Below are 25,835 nucleotides of genomic sequence, written 5' to 3' on the forward strand. Positions count from 1 at the left end.
TATTTCCCGACACCACTCTGGCTGCCTTCTTTTTGTAAGTTAAGTTTTCCAGTGAAGGCTCCAATACTGCTGAAACTGCCATCTTAACACTTAAGTGTATAAAAACGGGGCTGCAGTTCGAGCCATGCCAAACTGGAAGTGCATTCTTAATGTACACTGTAAAATTGATACCATTAAAAAAAATTGAGTAATGTTAAAATTGATACTTGTTGATATTTCAATAATGTTGACAACCCTATTAAGTTATTAGAAATGTCTTAAAGATTTTGTTTGTAGCATTTGGTTTGATTTTTGTCTTGAGCCACCTTGAAAATTTATTAACAAGTGTTCACAAAGATCTAAAAGTATTAATATAAATCCTTGTGCTTTAATTTGCCATATCTTAATTTTTAACTAATGCATGTTTAATTTTTTGTGTTTGATTTTTCAGGAAGAGGAAAGTACCACACAAGAACCAAAGAAGTATAAAGACTCAAAGCTTAAAGCCCAAGTGCAAGATCTCATTAATCTTATCTGCAACATTCAGACAATGGAAGAGTGCATCTTAGAAATGAAGTTTGACACGCAAAAAGCCCCTCTTGGTAAGAAATTTTGTCAAATTTCCAACTGCTCTACTTAAAAGTTTAAACTAATGAAATATACTGAATTTTATTTTTGTTTTATTGTCCTTATATTTTTACATTTTAAGTAAATGTAGCATTTCAGCCACTTCCCTTGGTGTTCTGTACAGGAATTATGCTAATTTTCAAATAATTAAGGTAAATTTGTCATATTTTTATATAAAATATGGCTAAATTAGAAATGACAGTAATTCTTGTTATATGTAACCCCCTTTCAAGCCATCTGTTATAAAGAATTACCATCCTGTCTCCCTTCTACTATTCCTGTCCAGCACTCTAGAATGCATAGTACACAAACGACACTTGTTTTTTTCTATCACTATTGTTTTTTCTGACAATAATCTACTTGACCCTGTTCAGTCTGGATTCTGTAAGGGCAGTCTACTGAGACTGCACTGCTTTGAAGTACAAGTGCTCTTAGATCTGCTCAACCTACTTATCCCTCCTTTGTTTTCATCCTTAGTGACATTTCCTTAGCGTTCAATACTATTAATCCTGCCTTGGTTATCTCTTACTTCAGTAAACTCTGAGTCCATGGTTCTGCTTTGGATTAGTTCAAGTCCCACCAGTTCTCACCAGTTTCTTTTCTGTCTGTCTTCTATATAGAAACTTTCCACAGGCATGCCTTAAAGATCAGTGCTAGGTCTACTTCTCTTCTCTTTGCACTCACTTTGTAGGCATTATTTTTTTCATGGCTTCTCTTACCACCTCTACCACTTCCATGCTAATAATAATAATTCTTTGCATTTATATAGCACTTTTCTCACTACTCAAAACGCTTAGCAATTGCAGGTTAAGGGCCTTGCTCAAGGGCCCAACAGAGCAGAGTCCCTTTTGGCATTTTATGGGATTCATACAGGATTTTTTATGGGATTTATGGGACCTTCCGATTGCCAGTGCAGTTGCAGTGCTAGCCTCAGAGCCACCACTCCGCCTAATGATGCACAGATATTCCTATCATTTCCCTCTTACAACCCACAGATTTAAACACAGATCTCCAGCTGTCTCCCTGAAGTCTCATCATGAGTGATTGTTCATTACTTTAAATTTAATCTTTCAAAGTCACGCATCGTTGTACTTGCCTTCTGATTCTCCTTCCTCAGATTTGTCTTTAAGCATTGCTCTTAAACATTTCACCCTTTCACCATTACCCGCAGTCAGGAATCCTGGTATAACTCTGGATTCCTCACTTTTAATAATCCTTGAATGACACAATCATGTCATTTCTTTCTTCATAATCTCATTAATTTGCCACACAGCTCCTTGTTCAGGCACTGATTCTCTCTTTGCTCTTTGCAACTCTTTCTTGGCAGGGTTTCATTCAACTGCTATAAGACAGCTTCAGCTACTCTAGAATAGAGCAGGTCAACTGGTCCTCTCTGCTTCTCATTTCAGTTCCAATTCCTGTTGCTACTAGAATCCAGTGCAAAACTCATTTGTCTTGACCTATGGTTCTCTATTGAGTTTCATACATGCAACTTTTATTTCATTCTTGTATAAATTCTAACTTGCTTTGTAAGTTTCCTTGGATAAAAGTGTTGCTTAATAAATAAATTTATAAACATGATAATATGTAAATTTAACATTTATGCGAGTGTGTGTTGTATCGTAAGATTAATGTTTGCCCACATTGCTTGAAGGCAAACTTACTGAAGAACAAATCAAGGCAGGATACATGTCTCTGAAGAAGATTGAAAACTGCATCAAGAAAAATGCAACGGGCAAAGAGTTGCTTGAAGCCTGTAATGAGTTTTATACCCGCATTCCTCATGACTTTGGGTAATGTATTTGTTACTTTTTCAGTCTGTCCTTCGGGTATATTAAAGTTAATAAGTATATCAATAGTGATAATTATGCTATAGTTTGCTGTTATTTGTTTGTTGCCAACCAACCAGATTTCCTTCTGTTTGACTTGAATTTATTTTTGTCAAAGCAGGAATATTTAAAGTAATATACTTAAATTTGAGTCTCATATCTTGATGAGAATACACAACTGTCATCTGGCTACATTTATTATAGTATGCATCTTCAAAGAGGTGCATGTCCTAGAAAATATTTCCTAATCATGGGTCAAATTGGAAAAGTTGATTAATTTAAGCTGCCCATACTGTGTCATTAAGACCTTCAAAGTAATGTTGTAAAATAGTAATCGATGCCCCTTTCAATCCTGGAAAGAGCTACCATTGACCACAAATAATCTCTTTATCCTGGTGAAAAGGATTGCATTCTTTATCAAGCATATTCCAGAAAATGTGCGTTGTTATTGATGATATTTGCAAATATATCTATAGGTTTACTGATGCTTTAGTGAGTCCATACTATTATTTTCCATTTACATGTAATGGTATACAACAACAACAACATTTATTTATATAGCACATTTTCATACAAAAAGTAGCTCAAAGTGCTTTACATAATGAAGAAAAGAAAAATAAAAGACAGAATAAGAAATTAAAATAAGACAACATTAGCTAACATAGAAAAGGAGTAAGGTCCGATGGCCAGGGTGGACAGAAAAAACAAAACAAAAAAAAAAAAAACAACAGAAAGCTGGAGAAAAAAGAATAAAATCTGTAGGGGTTCCAGGCCACGAGACCGCCCAGTCCCCTCTGTGCATTCTACCTAACATAAATGAAATAGTCCTCTTTGTAGTTAGGGTTCTCAGGGAGACACTTGATGCTGATGGTCATACAGACTTCTGGCTTTTAATCCATCCATCATTGTTGGAACATCACGGTGCTTTGAGTAGATGGTGGTGGCTTGCGCCACCACCAAAAAGACACCGGAAAAGGAAACAGAAGAGAGTAGGGGTTAGTACAGATTTTAGAGCCACCATGAATAGTTATTATAATGAATTGGGTATACAAAGTATCAGGATTTAAATTACAGTGAAGTTATGAGAAGGCCATGTTAAAGTAATATGTTTTCAGCAGTTTTTTTAAAGTGCTCCACTGTATTAGCCTGGCGAATTCCTACTGGCAGGCTATTCCAGATTTTAGGTGCTTAACAGCAGTAGGCCGCCTCACCACTTCTTTTAAGTTTTGCTCTTGGAATTCTAAGGAGACACTCGGTTGAGGATCTGAGGTTGCGATTTGGAATATAAGGTGTCAGACATTCCGATATATAAGATGGGGCGAGATTATTTAAGGCTTTATAAACCATAAGCAGAATTTTAAAGTCAATCCTGAATGACACATGTAACCAGTGTAGTGACATCAAAACTGGAGAGATGTGCTCAGATTTTCTTTTCCTGGTAAGGATTCTAGCAGCTGCGTTCTGCACTAGTTGCAAACGATTTATGTCTTTTTTGGGTAGTCCTGAGAGGAGTGCGTTACAGTAATCTAGTCGACTGAAAACAAACGCGTGAACTAATTTCTCTGCATCTTTCAATGATACAAGAGGTCTAACTTTTGCTATGTTTTGCTATGTATATGTTCCTCTTTATCTTCTGAATATTAAAGAGAATTCTATTTTTATTATTCCAGTCACCATCTTTTCTTGAGGCCCTGATCAAGATTAGAACTGACAAACCCAACAAACATTTTTGATTTTACTACCTATAAGCCATGTCACTTGAATATTTGAACCATCAATCCAGATCTGTTGAACACTTCACTTTGCTGTTTCTCTTCAGTTTCACAATTTATGCAAACAGCACAAAGTTTTGTAGAGTCAGTTTAGGCCTATTGGTAGGAACAGCATTTATGCTTGGGTCATATGTTTACTAAATAACTGTTGGTGGTAATGGTATGAACCATGAATGGTATGTGTTTCTTATGTGTTTTGCCTGATGTGGCAAATTGGACTTAAGGTATTATGTTGTAGTAATTGTGTGCTGTTTGTATCTAGTCTTGTGTAAGAATGAATCTCATGTGAAACTTAATTTTTTTAATTCATTTTACTCCTGGACATGTCTGACCTCTGTGTACAGTACAGTTTTTATGTTTATAGAGCTAAAACATAAAGGTGTTAAGCCTGTTGTTCAGTTAAAAAAACCTGTGAGGAGTATTTCATATTTTACTTTTTAAATAGCTTCTACCCAAAGCAGATTTTTACTAAACAATGGTATTTTTTTTTTTTTCAGGTTACGAACTCCACCTATTATTCGAACAGAAAAACAATTACAAGAAAAAATTGAACTTCTTCAGGTAAACATCACTACTACTTTACTAAATACCAATAATTATATTGTTTACAGTTTTCATCAATCCCCAAATGGTATTTGCCTAACTTTGAAGTTACCTTACCAGTTGGACTTGCCAATAGCTAAAGCTGCATATTTCCTCTCCAGTTCTGTTTTTTTGATGGAAGTCCTCATCTGTATAGATAGATAGATAGATACTTTATTAATCCCAATGGGAAATTGTATATTCTGTACATTGTGTATTGTACAGGTATTTATTATGTGCTACAACTGAGAGTGAACCAAACTGTAGAGAGAATCACAAAGAGAAAGATTCAGACTGGACATATTCTAGAAGACAGGACAACATAAATTTGAGTGAATGCAACAGACAAGGGTCCTAACATTGAAATGTCGTAGCTTCCTCTTATAATAAGTGAGGTTATCAAAAGGCAAAACAGGATTTAGACAAACTCAGAAACAAGCAAATGGGGTAACGTGCCACAGAAAAGACAAAAATACTGTTCTTTAAAGCCATATACACTGAAATGAGAATCAAGTCAAAAGAGAGCAAGCAAGAAAGTTCTTTTGGTACACTTGTTTTATTGTCTAAGTAAAGTTTCTAAGTAAGTCTGGTATTTCGCAGACATGAACAACATGGCCATCCCATACCCAAAAAAAAAAAAAAAAAACGGAAACAAAAGTAGCTCCATAGCCATTTTACTATCATGGCAATTAAAATACAGTACTTTAAGGGCTGCCTAAACTAACCGTTCTATATAAATCCACAAAAGGGGATCCTAAAACTCACATTACAAGAATAAGGTTCTGCAATGAGGCAAATGTATCCTTGTTTTCATAGTCGCACATAACTGCTAAAAAATAACCAAGAGACCACATCCCAGGGGATGACAAACTAGTTACCTTGGAGGGTGACAGGTAATGAGGTGAAGAGCACAGCTGGACTTCTTTTGAGATTGAAGAGTTTCACAAAAATGTTTATCATGGACAACATGAATATGCTGTTTTACAACATACACAATCTCAAGACGTGGATCAGTGCTCAGGAATGTCCTTAGCTTTATAATGAACATATTCCGTAAATTTTAAGGATTTTATTTTTAAATTTGGACTGTAGCCCCATAGACTACATGTTAAGCCACAAGAACAGTCAACAGTATTTTTTTAAGTGAAGAAGTTTTTATTAATCTTTAAAGAGATTTGCCAGTTTCCCACGGCACATAAATGATTGTGAAAAATAACTTTAGCTTAAAAATACTGAAATATCATTTAATAGATTTGTCTCAACTGAACACCACTCAGAAAATTATTAAAAAAAACTTTAGGAAGGTACAAAAGGAAGGTACAATTTTGGGGCAGAGTGGTGGCTCTGAGGATAAGGATCTGTGCTGACATCCAGAAGGTTTCCGGTTCGAATCCCCGTCACTGCCAAAAGAGATCCTACTCTGCTGGGCCCTTGAGCTGTACAATGGCTGACCCTGCGCTCTGACCCCAAGGGGTATGCGAAAACAAACCAATTTCTAATGCAAGAAATTGTATAAGGCGAAATAAAAAAAAAAAAAATATATATTGGACAAATGCAACTACTGCTTTCAGCATTAAAAAGAAGCCATGTATTGAAAGGAAAATACCCGATATTTAATTGTTCATTAATGGAATGCAATAAAAATAAAATTGCTTAAAGTTGAGCTGGATGTCATAGCCAGTAATTGTAATAATATAACTTGTGATTTCAAGCCATCCTCACAACTTTGCAGTTCTGTCATAAAATTCTGCCATTATTACACCTTATGTGGAAGATTTCTGCATTTTATGTGGAAAATTCTGTATTAGAGAGATAGTATCCTGTTTATCAAGGATCCCTCATTGCTTGTTTAATGTTATTTGAATTGAAATGCGTAGATTTACTTAGCAGTTTTTTTTCTAAAATGTAGGTTATACAACATTGATTTATTGATTTGCAGCCTATAAACAGCGTAAATATAGCAATTTCTAAAACCTTGTGTTAAAAGAATCATTTCAATCATTTCATTGTTTCATGTAAATTTTTTATTATACTTGATAATTCAGTATGTGGTGTGTGTGTGTGTGTGTGTGTGTGTGTGTGTGTGTGTGTGTATGTATGTATGTATGTATGTATTATGTATGTATGTATGTACGTACGTATGTGTGTGTGTGTGTGTGTGTGTGTGTGTATATATATATATATATATATATATATATATATATATATATATATATATATATATATATATATATATATATATATATATATATATATATATATATATATATAAGAATGACACGGTAAAAGTGAAGTTGAGTTTAGTGTTTTTCCAAGGTAAATGGTAATAGTTTTTGAGAGTCTATTACCTGTTTTTTTTTTTTTTCATTAGGCGCTAAGTGATATTGAATATGCTATCAAAATGGTCAAGTCAAGCTTGGACAGCTCTGAAAATCCACTTGACATACAGTATCAGTCACTTAAGTGTAGTTTGGAGCCTTTGGATCATAACAGTAAGGAGTTCAAGGTGAGAGCTGCTTCAGAATTGCATTTTTTTTAACCTGTCCATGTAAAGTTTGGGTAATTTTCAAAATGTTAAAAGTTCATATTAGTATGGTGTCTGTGGAAAACTTTAATTTCAGGTCTAAATATGACAGATTTCATTGTCATTTTCATTAATAGTTGTGTAGTGTAATGCTACAGGATGACAGCATCCTAATCAAAGATAAGATGTACTAAAAAATGTAGTGTTTGAGATATCTGCCCTAAATGCTGACACCTGTGTACTTTTCAAACAAGCTGCATTGTGTTTGGCTTGTAAACAGGCTCCAGGCCTAGTTGTCTAATTTGCACCTCTACGTGTCTCCGTATCCTTCAAAATCAGTTGAATCTATAGCCAACGATAACTACTGTAGAAACTGCTTAAATTAACCTGAATTTTTGCAGTCTATTCCATTTAATCATAGGTCCAGGCCTACTGATTAGCAACATTTTGGCATGAGTAGTTTTGAGATACACAATTTATTTAAATATACTGGTTCGTACACCAGGAGGTTCACACATGCAGAAACTACTGTGACATAAGTAGTTTTATTTCAGAATTTCTTTCTTCTCTTTATATTAAGTAGATAATTGGACTCCAAAGATTGTAAACCTGTTTAGATTACAGTAACATAGCATTCAGAGTTATGTCTGTCAAATGTTTGACTATATACAGTATACATGGCAGTTATATTATTAATGCTCAATAAAAAATGCATTGGATTTGATATGGTGAAGCATATGTGAATCAAAACATTCAACATAAGTAAAATGCTAATAATCATTCCCCAACAGCCCTGATTATACAAAGTTTATCACTTCATTAAAGTTATTCTAATGTTGTAGTTTTTGCCAAAAAAGAAAAATATATATTCTCCTGAATTATATAATCTTGAGTTACCTTGTAATGAGATAAACCATTAATTGCTCAATTGCAATTTCTTTATATATAAATGAATTTCATTATGCATTTTTTGTGAATTGTACATTTGTCTCTCTTATGCATTGCAGTTTTGATCTGCCTTAGCATATTTTAGTATTTGGTTAAAACACAGCAAGCTTAAGGAACCATGTCATTTTCTCTTTTTTATTCTCTTATTTAGATACTGGAGAGATGTTTACTGTCAACCCATGCTTGCACACACTCCGATTACACCCTTACTCTTCTTGATGTCTTTAAGATGGAAAAACAGGGTGAGAAAGATGCTTTTCAACAAGACATTGGCAACAGGTAAGCATCTGTGACTTGTATATTAGCGCACTTTCTTTTTTTTAATTTCTTGATTTGCATGTTTGTATGTGGTCTTAAAAACCTCTTTGTGCATTTTTTTTTCCCCTGGCAGAATATTATTATGGCATGGATCACGTCTATCAAACTGGGTGGGAATACTGACTAAAGGCCTAAGGGTAGCACCACCTGAGGCTCCTGTCACCGGTTACATGGTGAGTATGACATGTCTGTTTTTCTGCTTCAGTGAGTTGCCATTTTTGATGTTTCATTCTCGATACTAAATTAATCTATGCCTTAGTAGGCTGAGAATTGTCAAAGGTTCCTTTTTAATGACAGTTTGAAAAGCAAATCTTAAAGGAATTCTGTGCCCAAAAATGAGTATTTTTGTATTTGTTACTTAGCTTGCAGTGATCAATAAGTGAGGGGGAGGTGGGTCTGTTATCCAAACACTATCTCATTTCTACTTGCTTCATTATCATGCATGAGAGGACTTCTAGAAATAGATTTTGAGAGGACTTCTAGAAATAGATTTTCTAAGAGTATTTTAGTAAAACTACACTTTGAATGTTATGAGAAAAGGACTTGGATATCTGGCATTTGAATTACATAACACAAGTAATTTGAGTTTTTTTTTTTTCTTCATGGATATTCTGATATTGTTGGCTGGGTCTCCATTCAGGCCTCTCAGATTTTTTTTTTTAATCTCTGTTCTTCATGACAACATCTGATTACAAATGTTCCTCAACTCTCAATTCAAAAAATGTAGCGAATAACAAGATACAAAAATGATTTTTTTTTCGGTAGAGTATTCTGCTAATAAACTATTATAAAAATGTATGACCCATTAGATGAATTTTTAATCTTTTGTGGAATGAATTGAGAATTACAGAAGGGTCAAGAAATAAGTTTCCAGCAAATGGTGCTTCATTGATGATTCAGTCATTTTTTAATTCTTTTGTCCATTATTATATACAGCAACCTATTCTAACAGCCCAAATATTCCTAGTTATTTGTGGAGTCATTTGTGTGCTCTGTCTTTATCATCTGTGAATAATTCTGCATTTGGAGTTAACATTTTCTGCTCATTAGGAACATGCTTAGGTTTGGTGTATCCCACCAAGGGAAATTGCCTAAAGAAAAATAATCATTGAGATATATACAGGTAAAATTCCTTTACAATGAAACTTTCATTACAACGAAATATTTTTATGGTCCCGACAGTTTCCCCATATGACATGAGTCTATAGAAATCTCATTACTACGAAGTACGTTCAGCAGATACTTTCATTACAACGAAGTGCCCAAAAAACCTTGAAATGCCTGAATGAATCATCCACAGAGCAGTTAATTCTATGGTCGCAGCTCAGTTGTGCACAATGATCCCCAAACAGAAACATTGTAAAAAAAAAAAAAAAAAAAAAATTTCTTTCTTCGAAATTTGCTCGTACTGTTTTTTTGCTGTTTTTGTTTTCGGTGGTTTTCAGGGATACCTTTTGCTTATTGGTCAACAACTCATTGTCACTCTCCTATAGAAACGGCAGAAACGGAAAAACGCTAACAGTTCATATTAGGAAAAAAAAAAATTTTTGCAGCTCTCGATTGCGGCAAAAAGAAAAAAGACTTTGCCAGTGAATTCGTAATTTCGCCATTGACACTGTCAACTTTCTTGATAGACCGAGCAAAAAAAGAAGAAAAATCTTGGGTTGCAAATGTATGCGAACTGCATTTGAAGATGTTGAAAAAGCCGTTTTTATGTGGTTAAGTGATGCTCGTTCAAGAGACATTCCTATTAATGTGGCACTCATTCAAGAAAATGTGAGGTTTCTAAACTCTCTGGCGACCTCCTCCCCCAACTGAAGAGCGTCCCGAAGTGCAATCACCGCGTCTGTGGAAGACTGTTTATATATTGCCGGGGCAACAGCAGGCTCACAGCTCTGCTGCGTCTCTCTGCCAAAGCAAACTCGATGGGTGATGCAAGGAGCATTGTAAATGCAGGGAACATGATTACTTGGCCACTAACCTGGCAACAACCCTGCCTGACTGCTGTGTCTGTGTATAGGAGAGTGGCAGATCACGCTACAATAAATAACCGTGCTTTTCCTCTTTCAAGCTGAATAAAGCTGGTTTTGCTAAAGTACTGAGACTCAGCCTCGCGTTTTGGGGTACAAGACAGGGACTTATAGTGCGACTCAAATCTTTTTGGATTCGCTTCTGTGTCGTCTCACTGTACCACTGTGAGCCTGCTGTTGCCCTGCTTCCGCATTATAAATTTTGGGTTGAATTCCTCCCACCCAATTGCACAGCAGTGCTTCAGCTATTGGATTTGGGCATCATTCGCACCGTAAAAGTGTATTATTGCAAGGAAATGCTGAGAACAAATTCTCGTAAGAGAAAAGAAGCGGAAAGAAGCTGTTGAAATGATTGCAGACGCCTGGACGCAAGTTAAAAAAAGCACTATAGCAACAAATACAGAATCTCATTACAACGAAATATTTTTTAGGTCCTTGGACATTCGTTGTAACGGAATTTTACCTGTATTTTTTGTACTTTGTTACAACATGAATTTGCAACATTTTGTTTTTTTATTTGTCATTAATCAACTTCATTTATGTAGATGTTTTAAAATTTGCTATTATTTCCTTTATTTATAATATATAGTATATTCTGTAAACAGTCTCCTGCTCAGCCTGTTGTCTTTAGAAGTTATAGTTGTTTGAATAACTCTCACTTTATATGACCCACAAAAATCTTGCCTGCCATTAAGCACTGGTGGAATATGTGTGGTAGACAGTGGAATAGGAAATAGTGTTTGGACAGAAGGAAGAAGGGATTCATCTGAATACCAGCAAATCCATCCATCCATCCATCCATCCATCCATCCATTTTCCAACCCGCTGAATCCGAACACAGGGTCACGGGGGTCTGCTGGAGCCAATCCGAACCAATCCTGGGCAGGGTGCCAACCCACAGCAGGACACACACAAACACAAGCACACACTAGGGCCAATTTAGAATCACCAATCCACCTAACCTGCATGTCTTTGGACTGTGGTAGGAAACCCACGCAGACACGGGGAGAACATGCAAACTCCACGCAGGGAGGACCCGGGAAGCGAACCTGGGTCCCCAGGTCTCCCAACGGCGAGGCAGCAGCGCTACCCACTGCGCCACCATGCCGCCCAATACCAGTAAATCTGGAAGCTAATTTCAGAGAGTTTATGTGGCTTGTATTTTCTTGCCTTGGACTCAAAAAGGAAACAAGTTAAATAATTGTGCCATATTGTGGTTTTGTAAGATGCCCGATAAAGGAATCAGGCTAATAATAATGTATCTAGTTATTAATTTTGAAACTCAATGTAACAACACACACACACAGCATTTTTACATACCACAAACATGTTTGCTCAACCTTGATTTAATGTTTTAGTAAAAATTTCAAACGAGATTTAATTTTTGTGTAAATGGCTAAAAAGCTTACTTTTATTAATTGTTTGAAATATTAGTGGAAATGAGACCCTCTATCATTTAAATCACAAACTGTTGATTCTTAGTAATTTGGTGGAAATTAGACCTGTCATATTTAATACTTAAAACTGTTACTTCTTAGTACTTCAGATCGCCCTTTTCCTATAGGTGGGGCTTCTATCATTTTTCACAGATGTTGTTTATCATATTGTTTTTAGAATTATTCTCTAGAGGCCACTAAGGCCATGTCATGTTACCCAACTTTATCAAACAGATTTGTTTTTTGTCTTAAGTCATTGGAGAGCTGGCAACCAGTGATCTCTTAACTTGAAGTACAACGCATATAATGCAGCTACAAGGAATTAGAAACTAACACAGGTATTTTGGACCTGACGCGTAAACAGAAGAGAAACTTGTGTATCAGATTTTTTTGTGTTTTACTTTACACAGCAGAATGCGGAGGGGAAAAAAAGGGGCAGAGGTTGTGGCTAAACTTGCTGTACCTGTAAAGCCTTCACACAAGCACCAGCTAGTCAGGCAGTACATTATTGGTTGGGGGAAAAAGACACAAACTTGCTTTGTTCTGAGATTGGAGACTATAGTGGAAAGTTGTCAAGAGTTTTGTAACTTGAAAGCCTTTTTTGGACATTTTGAAAACACTCATTAAGAATTTCCAACAATGACTGCTGTTAGTTATTTTCTCAGAATTATTGTACACAACAGTTACCGTGAAACTAATAAAGCTAACATAATCTTTCTTTTATAGTTTGGCAAAGGAATCTACTTTGCAGACATGTCCTCGAAAAGTGCCAACTATTGCTTTGCCAACAGACAGAAGAACGTGGGGCTGCTACTCCTTAGTGAGGTAAGGTGCTAATTTCAGCTTGTTTAACACTAACAACAACATTTATTTATATAGCACATTTTCATACAAAAATAGCTCAAAGTGCTTTACATAATGAAGAAAAGAAAAATAAAAGACAAAATAAGAAATTAAAATAAGACAACATTAGTTAACACAGAAAAGGAGTAAGGTCCGATGGCCAGGGTGGACAGAAAAAAACAAAAAAAAACTCCAGGCAGCTAGAGAAAAAAAAAAAAAATCTGCAGGGGTTCCAGGCCTTGAGACCGCCCAGTCCCCTCTGGGCATTCTACCTAACATAAAAGAAATAGTCCTCTTTGTAGTTAGGGTTCTCACAGAGTCACTTGATGCTGATGGTCATACAGACTTCTGGCTTTTAATCCATCAATCATTGTTGGAACATCACGGTGCTTTGAGTAGATGGTGGTGGCGCAAGCTTAGCTTTAGCTTGTAATGCCAGTATTGTTTGATTGTAGTAAGGGAGAAATTTAATAAATCATGCTGGGCTTCTGAGTGAAAGCAAGAGTTGACATGTGCACCAAAGAAATAAGAAATCTTTTGCATTTTTTTGCACACTTAACGGTCTTGTCTTTTTTTCATACTTTGCAATAATACAATTTCTGCTGTAATGCAGTTAATTACCTTGTAATCAGATTCTGTCATTTTAATGAATATTTAAACAGTGTTGTAAACCTCTTTCTAAGTTATTTACTTATTTTAGTTAAGTGAAAAACGTGTGAACAGTTTTTATTAGTGTAAGAGTAGTTTTTGATGTTTACATACTCAGAGTAGCTATCTCCTACTGGCAGATATATACCTTTATATAGAAAATGAGTGAAAATTTGCAAAACAACAATAAAGTTTATCGGTTTGAACATTTGATATCTTGTCTTTGTAGTGTATTCAACTGAATATAGGTTGAAAAGGATTTGCAAATCATTGTATTGTTTTTATTTACGTTTTACACAACATCCCAACTTCATTGGAATTGGGGTTGTAGAATGCATCTAAGTAATTCCTGCAGCTTAATCCAAAAGACTCGTACTACAATTTCAGGTCTGTGCTCCAGTCTTTGGGTATCCGACATTGCATGTAGAATTTCCGGCCAAGCAGGATTACATGTGAAAGTGATAAATAAATCAGGCTTTCCGAATTTACGTACTATGGACATGGCATCCTGATAGTTTTGTTGCATGTATCTTGGACTTCCTGGAAATGTGAACGGTAGTATGATCATTTTGCCTACACGTATGTTATTTTCAGCGTTTGCTTGCAGTGCGTCTGAAAGTCCTTTGTATTGTTCCACGTGCTGATCTTGTTGATGTAATCTGAAATAGTTGAGACGCGTGCCCTCTGTTTTAACATACGCATCTACGACGTACTGTTGGAATAGTTTGCCGCTGGAGTGCAAAATACTAAATGTATTCCTCATTGCTAATCTGTACGCATAAAATTGGCATTGAGTAAGCCTTATCGCTTAGCGGTTCTTTTATTGGGAACATGTTGTAAATCTTTGTGCAAGGCAATGTCTCCGTAAGGGAGTAAAAGTGGGTAAACCTTAGGATCGCAATTCATATTGAGCGTGGAAATCTGTTTACAGGAGTTGCCTATGGGATAGATGCAAATGTCCCTTTCGGCAGGCGGTTCGCCATCTTCTCCGACGAAAATCGCTGCAACATCGGTGTGACATGTCGGGGCATTGTATCGTCGTTAATCCTGCCTAGGGTTTTCCTTGAAAACCATTCGTACAGATGCTGTTGGATTGGACTGAGCGATTTCATGCATGTGTTTGTATGATTTAGTGAAGGGGTTGATGGTTCTGAGCATGGAATCTGGCTGGAGAAGTACATTTTTGCTGCATGCAGAGTTTGCTTTATTTTGTAAGCATACTTCAGTAGCTTGCGCGGTGTCAAAAACATACAACTGTCCATATCCTGGAGAGGTAGAAGTGTTAGCGTATAGTAGAGAGATTTGGTGATAAATTTGCCCGTGTATTTTAAAACAGTATGGTCCATGACCAGGAGGTTGAGTTATCTGTGCACCCATGGAAGCAAACGCTAAAGAAGAGTTGTATCCTCGAACGTGTCACGATAATTTTTAGCTTCTGATGTTTGCTGTGTAAGAAGCTGTTGTAAAGACACAGGTGGCTCCCGCAAGGGTGGTAAAGCTACTTTACCGTTGTGGCAGAACCTCGAGTACTTGTTGGATGTATTACGCTCCGCAGGCCAGTATAGTGCATGACAGTGTTTGCACTGCTGGTCTGGAGTCCCAATGCATTGTGGGGAAGGGTTTGGAAGAGGACGAATAGGAATCGAGAAATACCGTGTTGGCTGCATATGGGCGGAACCAGTTTTGAATTGGAAGCAGGACGAACCGGAAGAGTAATATATATGAGATATAGGAAAGTCTGACTGCCAAGAAGTATCATCACTAGAGTGAGCTCACAAATACAGGAAATTAAGTTGTAGCACATGTGACATTTGCCACAGTGTTTGTGGGGAAAAACTTGGAACACATTCCAAACTATGAATATCTAAGGAAATAATATTAGGTACAAAGGTTTGTGAAAAACTTCACATGCGACATCAACAGGAACGAAAATCTTCTGTTTAAATAAGTCAGGCATGGCAATTATAGGAGATTCATGTTTGTAAAGCAGCATATGCATATTTCACTTGGAGATGCAGTGAAATGTGGGTTCCAGTAATTAAATCAATGAATGGATAAGGGTATTTACAGTCATAGAAATCCTCTTGGTCTCCAGAAAAATTTGTGTACAAAAACGCTAAAACAAAAATGGGTTGGCCTGAAACTCTGGTGCTGATGAATTTAATTGGTTACATAACTACATAAACTCCAGCCCATGAAATTATACAGGTTGAGCCAAAATGAAGTTCCACATTTCTCAAGTTCATTGTAGAGGCAGCTGAGTTGGTTGGAGTTTTTGGGTGGACTTTTTATAGGCGATCCCTTGTAGTTTTCAGATGGAAACGTGCCTTGGTCCAGTGCTCTCCGTGCTTTTGCTTTCAAAGCATTCTTCAAAAACAACAAATCCATCATCACTACACAACGCGCCTTCCGTACGCACTTCAGTATTCCTCCTAATGCTGACATCCCAAATCGGGAAAACCAGTTCTTCAGTGGTTGGCTAAATTTAGACAGACGGGTATAACATTGAACAAAAAATCTCCAGACCATCCTCGGACTGTACGAACGCCTGAAAACATCCAAGCTGTAAGGGTATCAATTTTGTAGTCTCCTAGATGTTTAGCATGCAGCATGTCTTTGAAGAGGATTTTACATGAGGACCTTAATTTCAATCCATACAAAATGATGGTACTGCAAGAACTCACTGAGAGAGACTGGGAGAGCCATAGAGAGTTGTAAGTGAACATTCTGCAAACTGCATCGAGATGTGCTTCGTCGCTGCACAGGACGATGGCATTTCCATTTGAATGGTTGCGTAAATAAGCAAAACTTTTGCTATTGGGCTGAAACCAACCCTCATAAATGTCATCAGTGGCCCCTGAACAGTGGGCGTGTTACAGTTTGCAGAATTTGGCATTGTAGACCTTTACTTTTTTGAGGAGGGGTAAGCAATAGTCACCGTCGACTTCAGAACATTACATTGAAATGCTAGAGAACTTTTTCTGGCCCCAACTGAAAGAAATGGATGTGGTGAATGTCTGTTTTCAACAGAATGAAGCAACAGCTCATATGGCACAGAGACCCATGCAAGTTTTGCAGGAGATGTTTCCAGCGAAGCTGATCTCCCTGTGCAGTCATGCCAGGTGGCCTTCACGTTACCTGATCATGAACGAGTCATTCAAGCGTTCAGAAATCGTCTTAAAGTGTGTTTTGCTAATGATGGCCTCCACCTTGAAGACATCATTTTTAAAACACAGTGAAAAAAATCTATTTTGTATATCCTTTCTTGTGTCGTAATGAAATTTATTTTATCTTGTAGCATTTTTGTTGAATTAACGTTTGAAATGTGGTACTTCTTTTTGGCTCACCCTGTGCTTTAAACTACTATATGATGCAGGCCATTGGTAGCTTCCGAGTTCATTTGTGTGGGATTTTAATATAGCATTGAAATTTACATAGTCTCATCCAGAGCAATAGCAAAGTTAGGACTGGCCTGCATTAGTCCTTCACATTGGCGAGCAGATGGATAAACAGAAACTTTATCAATACCGAAGGAAATTACAGAGTTACAGCAACAGATAATAAAGACACAAACATATAACAAGAATTATAATAGTCTTACATATGCTAAAAAGTTACAAATACACATTACCACGAATTATCTATGTGTAGGCTAACAAATTGTAGTACTTACTAGTTTAAAGTGATTAGAATTGCACATACTATCTCTTTATATATAAAAGGAATCCTGGAATGGAAAGCAAATGCAAGGCTATGATACATGATAATCTCGAAAGACATTTAAAAGACCTGCGAGACCGAGGAGACTTGCCACGGTGCATCTCGCGGGGACCGTAAACATGAGACTTGGTGCCAAGAGATTGTCCCAGGGCCATAGTAAAAAGGACAGCGGCTGTACAGACTTTAAAAAGATCAAAGGGTAGCGCAACGGCAGCTACCCCAAACGAACGCGAGCAGCATTATACATCCTGCAAGAAACAATTCAAACACGCCCGGGGCCAGAAATAAAAGACGGGTATTGCTTTTACAAAGTCACGCGAGACCAGGCAGTGAGCCATCATTTAAAACAAGTCAACAGACCTCTAATCTAGCAGTTTTTGGATTGCTTTTGGCAGGCAAGCATCATGTGCTCGGAGCTCTTAAAACAACGAAATGCGACAGGCAGAAAAGGCAGCTAGCAAGCAGCAAAAAGACAGCAAATGATCCAAAGGCATATCCTTAGCGTACGTTCAGTCGCAACACCCTTCACAACACGAGCAGTATTATACGTCTGTGAAGAAAGATGTAAACATGCGCGGGGCAGGAAATGAAGAAACAAGTATTGTTTTTACAAAAGGTTTTAAAGTAAAAGTGAAAATAATGCATATGTAACAATTCACAAGAAAATAACAATCTCTTTAAATTGTAGATTGCCTGCCTAAGGTAAAGTCATCCCTGATGAATGGGGACGTGGGAATGAGGGGTTCTTTCATCGGATTAGCGCGATTTTAGATGTTGAATGGCAAAATGGGGGAGGCAGCTTGATGAATGAGGTCTCCAGGACTTAAAACAAATCCAAATCATATTATGTAATATCATCTAATGTGAAATTCTACTCCGTACTTCTAGAATTTTTATTTTTATATTGTATTGAGGATTTATTCTGTTCTATGTATTGTACTCTACAGCTCAGAATTAAAAGACAATGAGTAAAATGACAAACTAGAACTTCATAAAGACGTTTACAAACGTTGACGCTAAACACATGTAGAGCAGGTTAGAGACTATGAAACCAGTGAAATTAGAAAGGCTCAAAAAAAAAAACGGCGCTATACACGTGGAGAAAGTTAAAAGATATGAAAGTAGGAAAATTAGAAAATATAAAAAAAAGAAAGCGCAAACAAACCAACTGCCTCATTTAACTATGCACCAGTCTAACTTTGGTTTTGCACAATAATTACTACACTATTGCACCTTAACACTTAATTCTACTTTATTCACATAATTTTACTTATTTATTATGTTCTACTATACTGTTATCTTTCAATCTATGACTTTTTGTTAATTTAACTGATATTCTTCTAACTTTGCACAGTTTTTGATAAGCAGATCAGGATGCATTTCACTGCATGTTGTCTTGTATAACTATACATGTGACAAATAAAGAATCTTAAGAATATCAAAAACGAAGTTTACCACACATGCATTTATTGGTTACTTTGTTAGTGTGTATATATATATATATATATATATTTATCTGTCTGCTTATTTAAAAAGCTACATTTACCCCAGGAGTCAAAAACGTTCTGTCTTTCCCTTGTACAAAAACCTAGACAAAAGCTGGGGTATCACTTTGGTAACCCCATGTACCTTTGGAACTGTGAGAGGAAAATAGCACGACTTTACAGACAGGAGTCCAATGCAGAACTCTACTTACTTTTTTACTTTGTAAAAAAAAAAAAAAAAAAAATTATTAACTGCTGATGATGTAGATCGTTTTGTCTGTGCTGAAATTCCAAACAGAGAAACCTGTCCTGACCTCCTTAAAAAGATTCAGCATATTGGGACTCGCAAGATTACAAATATTGTTTTTATAGAAGTTCTGAAATAGCAACAATTCAAAGAAAAAAAAATCTTAAAAGTGTGTATCCGGAAAACCAAACACGGGGGTTGGCGAACGAAGCGAGCATGGGGTGAAGCCCCCTAGTTTACTTAAAATTTTACAGTACAGGATGTCCGTCATTGGCACAGTACATAACCACTTTGGCCGAGGTGTGACTTATTATAGAGCCTCATGGCTAAGGATAGAAACATCCTCAAATAGCACTCCTTGGAGCAAAACATTTTTTTCAGTCTGTTACTAAATGCACTCCTGTTTACTAAAATTTCATAAAGGGTTGAGAGTAATTGTCCAGGATAGTAAGCAACTTCCTGATTGATCTCTGTTCTACCAGTTCCTCCAGTTAAGTACAGCCAGACTTGTGAGATTTATCTAGCCTTATTAATCAGTTTATTTAGTCAGGGCATCACCTGCGCTATTGTCATTTCCCCAGCACACTACTGCATAGAACAGTCCACTGGCTGCCACTACAGACTGGTAAAAAACACGTAAAATGGGCCTCAATACACCAAACAACCTTCACCTACTCGGGAAATAGAGGCAACTCTGACCCTTCTTTTATACAGCCTGTGTGCTGGTACACTACTCAAGCCTGTTAATCAGATACACCTGAGGTATTCGTACATACATTTCTCTCTGGAATCACCTGTGCTGCTGATGACCATGTCAGACACACAATTCTTGATCCTCAAAAACTCTGGTCTACCAGTTGAGTAGTCCATTATCCAGGATACAATGGTAGGGTTAACCCTCGTTGACTGGAGCTTCTCCCCCAGCAGCTTGGGCTGTATGATGTTGAGTGTACTAGAGAAGTCACAGAACAATATCCTCACCCGGTTACCCTGTTTCTCTAAATGGGAGTAGGATCTATTGAGTACATTGATTCCCAACTGTGGAGGGTTCAGTGGTCTTCACCAGGGCTTGCAAGTGAGCCAATATTAAGCTTTTCCAAGGTCTTCATATTGTGTGAGCTGAGAACCACTACCAAAAAAAAAAATAAAATTCAGATTTGAGTGTCTTTAGGCTTTACGCCCAAGGAACCAAGTACCTGAACCATTCTTTAACATTTCCGTATTTACCGCTCTGATGCTGATCTTTCTAATCATAAAATAGCTCATTACGATAGCAATTGACAAAAAGAGTACATAATTAATTGCAGAATTATGGTATTTGAGGGTTCCTCTAGAGTGCCTCTTTCTCTTTCACCTTGTGTCTATATGGGGTTTTTCCCTGGGAACACCAGACGTACCACAACATTTAAATAACTTCAATGCATAGTTGACCAGTCACTCTAAATTAACCTTTATGTGAGTACAGATTAGTGCATATGAATCTGCCCTGCTCTGATGTGGTTCTTTGTCCAAGGTTGTTTCTTCCAATACATCCAGTGTTTCCAGTATACTTGCTTCTGGTCTCCTGTGACTCTACAGTAGTAAAAAGCATCTATACATTGTATAAAGATCTAAATAGTAATTTATGAATAATCATGAGGTGGTTATCTCTGGGTGTTTCATTCTACATTCTAAAACCTTATACTTGTAGATATTTACTTATGCTTACCTATACTTATGCTAAGGAAATCTGTTATAAATTTCAGTCATCCTGAATTTGAATAACCAAACTTTTATGAATGAAAATTTCTTTTTGCATTTAGAGTGGCGCCTTAATTGGGAACAAAAATGAATAGGCCCTAAATTAAGGGTGATATTTCATATAAATTTCAATATATAACATGGCTCCTGATTGTTTCTGTGCTACTTGTTTCCATTTGTATATATTGCAAAGTAAAGGCCTAAAGTTTGCAAGGGTTATTTATTTATTTTTTGTTCTTTATTTCGCCTTATACACTTTCTTGTATTAGGAATTTGTTAGTTTTCGCATACCCCTTGGGGTCAGAGCGCAGGGTCAGCCATTGTACAGCGCCCCTGGAGCAATTTCAGGTTAAGGGTCTTGCTCAAGAACCCAGCAGAGTAGGATCTCTTTTTGGCAGTGACGGGGATTTGAACCGGCAACCTTCTGGATACCAGCACAGATCCTTATCCTCAGAGCCACCACTCCGCCCCATGCATACTTGCTTGTTTTCAAAAAGTATGGCTTTTTGTACATATTTAACTGTACTTCTATTGTAGTGTATCATTGTAAAACTGCTTGGTGGTTCTTTTGTCTCATCAGGTTTATTTTTATGGTGATTTTTTTTTCTTTGGCTACATATAAATGGCAGCTAGTTTTAAAAGACGATGCGTTTATGTGAAATGCCATTTTTTGCTTGACTTTTGTTATATGACAAAGAATAAATTAAAGCTACCAATATATAATGTGTATGTGTTTGCGTGTATATATACAGTATATATACATACGTACTTCGACTTTTAGATCACTCCTAATTTTTCCAGTTTTTATTTTTTAATTTAAGCACCTAAGTCCAGTGAATAGCCTTGAAATGGTAAAAAGCTGACAACTAAACTGTCAAGAGGATTAAAAAAATTAGCTTGCCAAAAACTGAAAAATTTTCAAATATACAAATAGACCTTTTCAGGGAACAAGTAATATGTTAACAACTTGTAGCATTTCTACAGTAATGGAAGTGTCCCAACATTTGTTGATTTCTTACAACCTGCAGTTAGAAGTCCGCTCTTCACTGTGGGAAGTGAAGCTTGCTCAACCTATCACACTATTTCCTTAGGAGGCACTAACTCTCCAGAAATGTGTTCTTTTGAAATTGCGGCATTTTAAGTAACCGAAAAATATAGAGATATGATATTAAAAGGCGATATCCCTCCCATAGTGTTACGGCGGTGAATAATCACATAAGAGAAAAAGATATAACTTGGCTTTCTTTACTGATGATTTTACGCGGCATTATGAACGGGAAGCTTATGACAAACTTTATCAAGGTGGGATCTTGATCTATGCAGTCTGCCATCTTTCGTTCGCTGCAGGAAGGATTTTTCGGGACAAATGACGATATCAGTCATTCGGCCGTCAGCTTCAAAGTGTCTTGGCAGCAGTCCAAGCCTTATATACTGGTTTCTCCATGTGCAGACTCTCTCTCTGGTCTCCAAACAAGGACAGGAAAGGACTCAACCCCACCCCCAAAAATACAGGAATAGCACAATGCCTACTTGCAGTTGTCTCATTCTGCAAACTGCTAGACTAGTGGTTTCTAAATGCAACCTAGCCCCTGTGTGCCATACTTGGTCCCCATGTGTGAATGAATCCATAAAACAATTTGCACAGAGACAGTGACATTAAACTTAATATTATAACAAACTTATTATAACACACACCATATGTTGACTCTCCGAAACTGGAAAAATAGTCATGTTCTAAAACTTTTTTGACTATTAGTGTGCATATACACAAAATATAGGAATAAAGAAATAACTATTTTAACAAATACATGTGTGCTGCAATTATCGGCACCTCTTTGCAATTCTCAAGAGAAAAGCCAAGCAAAATGACACCTTTTATTGGCTAACTAGAAAGATTACAATATGCAAGCTTTCGAGGCAACTCAGGCCCCTTCTTCAGGCAAGAGGGGCCTGAGTTGCCTCGAAAGCTTGCATATTGTAATCTTTCTAGTTAGCCAATAAAAGGTGTCATTTTGCTTGGCTTTTCTCTACATTCATAATGGCTAACACGGTACAGCACCCTAGTACTACAATTCTCAAGAGCAAAGTGTAACTGATTTTTTTTTTTTTCATCTGTATCTTTTTAAAGTGAAAGATATGTGTGTGTAGAAACTTTCAAGCAGTAATCCATGACTTTCTGTTTCACTGTGGTATAAATATGAGGTGACCAAGGCCAAATGATCTAGATTCAAATTCCAACATAGGAAAGAAAAGAAAGCATACAGTTCAATTGAGAGGAAAGTGCATTGGCCTTCATAAGTTTGGGAATCGCTATTAAAAATTTCTACTCCCCTGAATATACCCGTATTTACAGTTAGAGCAATAATTAAAAATTTCAGATCTGTTGGTACTGTTACCAACTTGCCTGGAAGAGCACCCAAACTGCCATCAGATTCCTACTCCATGCCAACAAATTAATTGGAGTGCAAGCCTAAAAAATGCCTTTCCTATCTTTTAACCACAAATGAGAAGAGGGAGAGTATAAAAGAGGACCTAGGACTCTGGGTGATCTGAAGGGATTCTGTGATGGTCTGATTTTCTGGTGTATGTTTTCCAGCGTTCTAGGTAGTAAAGGGGTTTGGGTGGGGGGAGGGGGTAAGTTTGTACTTCCCTTTGCCAATAAAACATTAAGGGTTTCTAATACGTGTGGCATGTGTGGTTTTGTTAAAAAGTATTTGTTGATGAGCAAGAATTTTTTTCTCAGAATAAATTTGCTTCAGTAAAAGGTTTAATTTCTCTTTTTTTCCCCTTCTTATTTTTATTTTTATTAATAACCTCTTTTACTCATCTTTACAAGGGGTGCCAATAATTGTGAGTGGCCTGTATATAAATAATGTGTGTGTGTGTGTGATAATGTATGATAGGAGTGTGTATGTATGTATGCATGTATTTATGTAGTATTACCGTCATATGAAAAAGTTTGGGAACCCCTCTTAATTCTTGGATTTTTGTTTATCATTGGCTGAGCTTTCAAAGTAGCAACTTCCTTTTAATATATGACATGCCTTATGGAAACAGTAGTATTTCAGCAGTGACATTAAGTTTATTGGATTAACAGAAAATATGCAATATGCATCATAACAAAATTAGACAAGTGCATAAATGTGGGTACCCCAACAGAGATATTACATCAGTACTTAGTTGAGCCTCCTTTTGCAAATATAACAGCCTCTAGATGCCTCCTATAGCCTTTGATGAGTGACTGGATTCTGGATGGAGGTATTTTTGACTATTCTTCCACTCTTGTTGATATTGGGTTGAATTCATCCGACCCTCGACTTTAACAAGGGCTTCAGTCCCTGAACTAGCCACAGAGCCCCACAGCATGATGGAACCTCCACCACATTTGACAGTAGGTAGCAGGTGTTTTTCTTCCGCCATGCAAAGCACTTTTTGTTATGACCAAATAACTCAATTTTTGTCTCATCAGTCCAAAGCACTTTGTTTCAAAATGAATCTGGCTTGTCTAAATGAGCATTTGCATACAACAAGCGACTCTGTCTGTGGCCTGAGTGCAGAAAGGGCTTCTTTCTCATCACCCTGCCATGCAGTTGTTCTTTGTGCAAATTGCGCTGAATTGTAGAACAATGTACAGATACACCATCTGCAGCAAGATGTTCTTGCAGGTCTTTGGAGGTGATCTGTGGGTTGTCTGTAACCATTCTCACAATCTTGCGTATATGCCGCTCCTTTATTTTTCTTGACCTGCCAGACGTGCTGGGTTTAACAGCAACTGTGCCTGTGGCCTTCCATTTCCTGAGTACATTCCATACAGTTGAAACTGACAGTTTAAACCTCTGAGATAGCTTTTTGTAGCCTTCCCCTAAACCATGATACTGAACAATCTTTGTTTTCAGATCTTTTGAGTGTTGCTTTGAGGATCCCATGCTGTCACTCTTCAGAGGAGAGCCAAAGGGATGCACAAAATACAGTGTAGGGCAGGGGTGGGCAAATTCATTCCTGGAGGGCCGCAGTGGCTGCGGGTTTTTGTTCCAACCCAGTTGCTTAATCAGAAAACAATCCTTGCCAATAATTACATTTCATGGCTTGTTAGTGCTTTAACTCTGCTATGTCAAGTCATTCTCATATCCTAGATTTTTTTTTCCATTCTAAGGATATCATCCAAATACTTTGAAGTGTAAAACGGATGGGTAATTCTCAATCCTTCACTTTTTTCTCTTCTCTTTCCTTCCAAGTATTTAATTAAACCAAATAGTGCACGATAAATACACACAGGTGTAAAGGGTAACAAGCAAAATGGATAACTGCTGGTTTCTTTTGTCATTTGCATCTTATTGCTAATAAGGAGCAATTAAAAACCAAGAATGCAGCTGTTTAAGACTTAAATAAGCAATAAGGGTTCATAATCTTAACGAGGGAGATAACTAAAATGAAGCAGAAGTGTTTCTAGAGCAATAAGTGCTTCTTATTAAGCAACTGGGTTGGAACAAAAACCTGCAGCCACTGCGGCCCTCCTGGAATGAATTTGCCCACCCCTGGTGTAGGGCCATTAAGCCGTGGTGATTGGGGTCCAAACTGCTTAACTGCGGCTTAGGTGGTCCGTGGCTTAAATATTTTTTGATAATGCATAAATTAGTGCTATTACTGTTATTGCTGAACATCATATGAAGTGTGTTTACGTTTATTACTCATGGCGTAATAATTTTTAAAGCAAATATGATATGCTCGCTATAGATTCAGAAACTGAAGTGATTTACATCGGGTTTGTGACTCATAGTTATACAATTTCAAGTTTTATCAGATTATCAAATTAAAAATAATACTTTAAATACGAGTCGATTTTTTGCGGAATTACCGCGGATTAACTTTGTAGAATTGTAAGGTGTGAATCGGTTACAATGGCGGCCTCCATAACGCTGACACTCAGCGTGGATAAAACAGATTAATATTTGAATTTCATTGTAAGTTATTTTATTGTTTATTGATAAATAAGACTAATCTTCTATAAATACCTCTTTGAAGTTATAAGCCAGCATTTAAATATTTAATCCGCGATAGTGCATAGCATGTCAATCATGGACATTCGAAATGCCAAAATGATAGCTGTC

At 36.9% G+C, this 25,835-nt stretch overlaps 1 protein-coding gene across 1 annotated transcript in view; it reads left to right on the plus strand.

The window, feature by feature from the left end:
- Positions 1 to 25,835, plus strand: part of parp2 (poly (ADP-ribose) polymerase 2) — a 74,721-nt gene that overhangs the window by 35,323 nt on the left and 13,563 nt on the right. The window contains exons 11-17 of the mRNA XM_051922298.1: positions 431 to 581; positions 2,261 to 2,399; positions 4,705 to 4,768; positions 7,161 to 7,295; positions 8,413 to 8,540; positions 8,653 to 8,752; positions 12,772 to 12,870. Coding sequence (XP_051778258.1) covers positions 431 to 581; positions 2,261 to 2,399; positions 4,705 to 4,768; positions 7,161 to 7,295; positions 8,413 to 8,540; positions 8,653 to 8,752; positions 12,772 to 12,870 — 816 coding nt within the window. The remainder of the gene's footprint in view (positions 1 to 430; positions 582 to 2,260; positions 2,400 to 4,704; positions 4,769 to 7,160; positions 7,296 to 8,412; positions 8,541 to 8,652; positions 8,753 to 12,771; positions 12,871 to 25,835) is intronic.

The sequence above is a fragment of the Erpetoichthys calabaricus genome, chromosome 2 (assembly GCF_900747795.2).
Source record: "Erpetoichthys calabaricus chromosome 2, fErpCal1.3, whole genome shotgun sequence".
Taxonomy (NCBI): domain Eukaryota; kingdom Metazoa; phylum Chordata; class Cladistia; order Polypteriformes; family Polypteridae; genus Erpetoichthys; species Erpetoichthys calabaricus.